The sequence below is a fragment of the Ammodytes marinus genome, assembly GCF_949987685.1.
Source record: "Ammodytes marinus genome assembly, chromosome: 3".
Lineage (NCBI taxonomy): Eukaryota > Metazoa > Chordata > Actinopteri > Uranoscopiformes > Ammodytidae > Ammodytes > Ammodytes marinus.
Genome location: NC_137232.1, coordinates 34355476 through 34362405, shown reverse-complemented (window position 1 = coordinate 34362405; position 6930 = coordinate 34355476). Strand labels below are relative to the sequence as shown.

Sequence of the window (6930 nt, the reverse complement as noted above, 5' to 3'; positions counted from 1 at the left end):
ATCTTAAATTATATTTATTTATTTTTGCTACCAGCTGATTTAGCTGCTATTGTGGAGCGTCTTTGAGCATTTGGAAAAACACTACAGCTCTGGAAAAAAATGAAAACACCACTCCAAATGTTCAGTGTGTCTCGTTTTACTATTTAGAGGCATATGTTTGAGTAGAATGAACATTTTGGTTTTATAATATAAACCATTGACAACATTTCTACTAAATTTCGATAAATGTTTTGTTATTTAGAGCTTTTGCATTAAATAATGTAGAGAAAAATCCAGACTGATCTCTTAATTTTTTTCCGGAGCTGCACATACATCTAATGTATTATTATTATTATTATTATTATTATTATTATTATTATTATTATTATTATTATTATTATTATTATTATTATTATTATTATTATTATATATTTTTTCTACCAGCCCACAGGTTGACCATGGCTGTCAGTATCCCCGGAGTGATCGCGATGGTCTTTTTCTACCTGCTGGTTCTTGGAGTTGGAATCTGGGCGTCTTTCAAATCCAGGAAGCAAGAAAACAAAACCTCAGCTGACAAAATGGACATGGCTCTGCTGGGAAACCGAAGCATTAAGAGTGTTGTGGGGATGTTCACAATGACAGGTGAAGTATTGATTTGTTGATTCAAAAATATGGCACTGTGAATACTGCAAGCACTGTTGTGTTAGTTGTGGTTAATTTTCCTTGGATGGGATGGGAATTATCGAAACACCTTATTTAGAAAATTGTCTTCACCAGAATATGGACATTAATCAGAATATGCTGTGCATTTGAACTTGGTCAATTTGACTGAGCTTAGCTCTTTTAAATCAAATCAAGACTTTTCTGTGTCTGAACTGTGCTATAGAAAAAAAAAAAAACTTGACTTGCCTTGAGCTCTAGCTTCAGCACGGCAGCTTTAACTAGAAGATATAAAATCCATGCACCATCACCGAAGGCTTTGCCTCATGTAGATGCACCGACAGTGTTGTTGTAATTACTCAGAATTCCCCATGGGGGCGACAGTACAGCACTGTAGCTTGTTAAACTATGTCTGCTCCTGTATTTGTCTGGACTTGTTTCTCCTTTGAACTAATTTCTAACCCTCTAGCCCTAACCCTTTGTGTTTCGGCCTGACCACCCTTTAGCCACCTGGGTTGGAGGATGCTTCATCATGGCACTATCTGAGATGCTTTACACGCCCTCCATGGGACTGATGTCGGCGGTTCTGCTCCCAGCAGCTGACTGTGTTTCATTTACCATTGGTAGGTATTCTTAAAAGTCCGTCTGAACTAAAATTGGGAGTGATAACTTGACTGATAACTTGTCCTAAATGGGTAAAACATGATGTATGTTTCTGTTCTCTTTCTCTTGAATATATAAATCAAATCAAATCAAATTAAACTTTTTTCATACTTTTCATACACAGTTAAGGTAACACAAAGTGCTTCACAGTCGGCCTGTATACAATTAAAATAAAACAGAACAATACCAGCCCCCTTCCCCTCCCCTCCCCCCTCCCCACAAATCACAGACAGAGCAACACATTACATTCAGAAATGATCCATCTTGCCCACAGCACGCACATCTGTCTGTCTGTTTTATTTTCCAGGTGGACTTGTGTTCGCCAAGCCGATGAGAGACAAGAGATATGTGACCATGTTACACCCATTCGAGGAAAAGTATGGAAAAGCAGTAGCGGCCCTTCAGTCCGTGGGTGTTCTGCTAACCGACATCACGTGGTTGGCTGGGACACTGATTAGCTTAGGTACAGTATCTTAACACTCTATATACATGGGGGACAACTGTGGCTCAGGTGGTAGGGCGGGTCGGCCAATGATCGAAGGGTTGGCGGTTCGATCCCCGCTCTGCCACCTGTGTCATGGTTGTTGTGTCCCTGGGCAAGACACTTCACCCACCTTGCCTGGTGTGAATGTGTATGACTGCTGTATGTTTGAGGTGGTGGTCGGAGGGGCCGTTGGCACGGAATGGCAGCCACGCTTCTGTCAGTCTGCCCCAGGGCAGCTGTGGCTACTATCGTAGTTTACCACCACCGGTATGACTGTGTGTGAATGAATGGAACCTGGAACCCATCAAAGACCATGGATATGTGTTTTACAGGCGTCACCATGAATGTGATTTTGGATTTGTCCTACGGTGCGAGCATCTGGATATCTGCTGTGGTGGTGATTCTCTACACCCTGTTAGGAGGCCTGTACTCTGTGGCCTACACAGACATCATACAGCTCATCCTCATATTCTTCACACTGGTGAGGATAAGTGTTAAGACACAGGGGCAACTGTGGCTCAGTTGGTAGAGCGGGTCGGCCAATGATTGAAGGGTTGGCGGTTCGATCCCCGCCCTGCCACTCGTGTCATGGTTGTTGTGTCCTTGGGCAAGACACTTCACCCACCTTGCCTCGTGTGAATGTCGATAGTTAGCCTGCTATCGGTGTGTGTGAATGGTAACGTGTAATTTACCTGTGTAAAAAAAAAGACAACGCAACATTGTTTTGACCACCTAAAGCCGCTATCTCACTGGGCTGTGACTGTTTGTGACAGGTTGGGGACTGCATTCGCGAGGGAGTCGCAATTTATTCATATGTCGCCAAACCCTCGCAAAGTTGTCTTGACGCGTAAACTTTGTGAAGATTTGGCGACATATGAAACTAAATTGTGACTAATTTGCGACAAAAATGAGACTGACATTCAGTTTGTGCGACGCTTGCCAGACGTTCGCGAGACATAAATGCGAGCACCCGAAACATTTTGGCCAGGACGTTCGCAAACGTGTCGTGACGAACCAACTCAGTGAGACTGCAAGTGAAAATTGCAATTTTGTATCTCCAACTTGTCAAGACCATCAGTGCAAAGAATGCTTTTTTTAAATAGCTTTTCTCAATGCCTTTGTCATGGGTATACGCTCACTCAGGAAAGACAGCTGGTGTCGTAAAAACACTACCGCTTTTGTCCAAATGGGGAGCTAGAATTAACATTGACTGAAAGATCCTCAACATTTTCTGTTGTGTGTTCCTTGTCTTTGCAGTGGATCTGTGTCCCCTTTGTCATGACCAACCCTTCCTCCGTGGATATTTCCCAGACTGCCATGAACTACACTTTCCAGGGACCGTGGATTGGAAGACTTGAGAGCAAGTTTGCCTGGACGTACATCGATGAATTCCTATTACTGGTAAACTCAAGTTTAAAATCAAAAGGATTGCTGCTTGCTTCTGTCCCAATAGAATAGATAGATGAGCTTCCAAAGTTATGATAATGTCCTGATACAATTAAAGCAATACTTCACCCATACGGAACCGGCTTTCTATCATTATAAAATCGCTATCACAATATAATGAATGAGGTTTTCCTTCCCTCGGTCTTTCCTCAGTCTGCTTTCAACACTAAAAATCTCGGCAGGATGTAGTAGACATCTGGACCTTTCTAACCATCCTAAATCTGGCCACAAGAATCGGGACATCCTAAAAAAAAAATCTAAATAGTAGATAGTATAGGGATTGGAATGCAGGGCATGTCAATCTGTTAGGATTTTGAAAAGTAGCCATAGAGATGGCAAAACAAAGACTTGTATGCTGGTCACCTAGCGACCCCAGAAGATCGCATTTGCTGATGATTAGAATCATGTGGTCGAGCGGGTCGGCCAATGATCAAAGGGTTGGCGGTTCGATCCCCGCCCTGCCACTTGTGTCGTGTCCTTGGGCAAGACACTTCACCCACCTTGCCTCGTGTGAATGTCGATAGTTAGCCTGCTGCTATCGGTGTATGAATGTGTGAGTGAATGGTAACGTGGGAATGTGAAGAGGTCTCCCTTGTAAAAAATCTCCGGTCTCAATGGGATTTACCTGTAGAAATAAAGGTTAAACAAAAGGACTCAAAAACAGCATTTAAAAACATTTTTTATCACATTTTCAATCTTTCCCAAAAGTCGCTGGGGAACTTTGGATTCCAAGCCTTCCACCAGAGGACCTTGTCAGCTGTCTCCTCGTCTGCTGCCAGAGTCTCGTGCTTTGTTGCTGCGTTCTTTATCCTGATATTTGCGATTCCTCCAATACTCATCGGGGCAGTGGCTGTTTCAACAGGTATTAACAGTTTCTTAAAGATAGTTTTTTGGCATTTTCAGCTCTTTTGGAGGGTTGGGGTGGGGAGACAGAGAGAGAGGGGGGATGACCTGCAGTAAAGGTCCACGGGTCAGATTTGAACCCGCGACTCCATTGGTGTAGTTGATAGTGCGCATACCATATTGGCTGTGGCCTTCGTTGCAGTGGTCGTGGATTCAAATCCGACCCGTCGACCTTTACTGCAGGTCATCCCCCCTCTCTTTCTGTCTCCCCATTTCAACTCTGTACTATCTAATACATCTTGAAAAAATGCCCAAAAAATTATCTTAAAAAAAACAATGACTATCTTCCATGTCATTAACTCGACGTCATTGAAAATGAGGGTCACCCCTCAATTGGTCTCTCGAGGATAAATAAAAGTTAAATGAAAAATGTATCTATATGTATGACTATCTTCCATGTATCTGTCCTATCTGTCCACATGCCAGACTGGAACCTGACGTCTTATGGTTCTCCGTCTCCATTGGAACGTGATGAGGGAGCGATGATCCTGCCCATCGCTCTGAAACACCTAACGCCTCTCGCTGTCTCTGTCATCGGGACGGCCGCCATCGCCGCTGCTGTGATGTCATCAGCTGACTCTGCTCTGCTCTCTATGGCCTCCATCTTCTCCTGCAACATCTATAAATCCATCCTGAGGCCCAACGTGAGAAAACAAACTAATTTGTTAATTTATTTTTTATTTTATTTTTTATAAATTTTTTAGGCATTTTTCAAGCTTTGTTAGATAGTATAGAGTTTAAATGGGGAGACAGAGAGAGAGGCGGGATGACCTGTAGTGAAGGTCCATGGGTCGGATTTGAACCCACGACCATCCCTCTATCACCAAGATAATGACTTTGCAAAGATACTGTATGAGAATTCGGAAGACAAACTAAAAAACAAAGTGGAGGGTGGCTTTGTGATAACCTTTATCTTAACCACTCAATACCCAACAGACCTGGCCAAGGCACTTAGCAGCTTAATTAAAAGACGTTAAAGCTGGGGTGGAGGATTTGGGGAGAAAATGGCAGTTGGGATAGAGATTCGAATCCAAATACCTCAACCGCTCCACTTGTTCTCTTTGGTCCCTCCCCTATGGTCCCTCCCTGACACGCTCTACACCAACAAAGTCGTGCCAAAGTGAATGGACAGTCCCAACAGCCAATAAGAACAGAGAATCGGAGCCTCGCTCTAAATGGTCAAACAAAGTGTACAGCTCATGTTAACAACTGAGCTAAGGGCGCCCCCTCGCTCATGTTAATGTTGACCAATCAGAAATCACATACCCCAGCTTTAAGAAAGAGTTTCAGCTGAAGAAGGGTATTTTGGACCAACATGAAAGCATTCAGCTAGTATTCGATGGCCTGTATATGAGTAGGTGCACAGCAGTATATAACAGTGTCATCTGCATACAAATTCACATTAGCATCTGAAACATTTCAGGTCGGTGGTTCGATCTCCCGTCTCCCCACCACATATCCAAGTGTCCCTGAGCAAGACACTGAACCCTAAATTGCTCCCGATGGTTAACCTGCTATCGGTGTTTCAATGTGTGTGTGAATGGTAACATGGGAATGGGAACAGGTCTCCCTTGAACAATAGTCTCTGGTCTCCATGGGATTTACCTGTATAAATAACAGGTTAAAAAAATACCTTCATTGCTTTACTGTCTGCAACTGATCTTTTTTTTTCTTTTTTTATGTCCTGATTTCTTTGCAGGCCTCACAAAGAGAGATCCAGTGGGTGATCCGTGTCTCCGTGGTGGTGGGAGGTCTGCTTGGCACGTCACTCACCAACCTGAAAAACAGCGTCGTGGCAATGCTGTTTCTCGGGTATGAAATATGCTACGTTTTGATCTTCTCCCAACTGGTCTGCGTGCTTTTCTTCGACATATCCAACGGCTACGGGGCTATTATGGGCTGGCTGATAGGGCTGGTGTTAAGAGTATTGAGTGGAGAGCCATCCTTAGGCTTAGCACCAACCTTACACTTCCCTGGTTGTGTTCTGGAAGACGGTGTTTATGTCCAGTACTCGCCACACAAGACCATCTGCATGCTGGCGGCTTTCACTGGCAACTTGGTGTTCTCATACTGGACGTCTGTGCTGGTTAACAAAGGAACGATTCCTGAGAAATGGGACGTGTTTGAGGTTAAAGCCCGGAGCTCGCCACAGCCACTGACACCGAGAGATGAAGCCAAAGAACTAGGCGAGAAGGAGAAGCTGGAAAAAAACGAACTTTGTCAAGATCACGCCTCTGACCCAATGATTAGCACAACGGAAATGTGAAAGAAAACACATTGAAACTGTCCCTGCGTTCCGAATCTCATACTATTTCTTTTTTCTATCCTACATACTACATCTGACCATAACAATTAGTTAGGATGCCTGTAGGCTACAATTGGGACATACACTTACTTATGTATTTCATCATAACATTGCGCCTTGATCTTGCCTCTTGCTTTTATATCCGTCTCATCCCTGTTTGTTTTCATACGGAGGCTCCGTTGATGTGACGTCACTTCAGGTTCGCACTGGATTATGGGTCGGAATCGCCCAAATAGGATGCAGTTTTCAACACTAAAAATCTTGGCCCGATGTAGTAGGACATCCGGGTCTTTCTAACCATCCTAAATCTGGCCACAGGAATCGGGACATCCTCAATATTTTTTCTACCATACTAAATAGTAGAAAGTATGCGATTCAGAACGCAGGGTCTGACATAAAGCACAGCCCTAGATCTATATATGAACCATGACTTAATCTGTCAGTGACAGCTCTTCGGGAATCAGGGAGTTAAAAGTTTTAAGGCTAGATA

The 6930-nt window shown here is 43.5% G+C and overlaps 1 protein-coding gene across 1 annotated transcript; it reads left to right on the top strand.

Moving 5' to 3' along the window:
* Positions 1-437: 437 nt before the first annotated feature.
* Positions 438-6401, top strand: LOC307248482 (high-affinity choline transporter 1-like; the record flags this gene model as incomplete). Its single annotated transcript, XM_080024877.1, has 8 exons — positions 438-621; positions 1146-1262; positions 1610-1765; positions 2119-2267; positions 3044-3187; positions 3941-4094; positions 4562-4779; positions 5835-6401. 8 exons carry the CDS (start codon positions 438-440, stop codon positions 6399-6401), a joined length of 1689 nt encoding a protein of 562 aa, XP_079881003.1.
* Between the last annotated feature and the right edge of the window lie 529 nt (positions 6402-6930).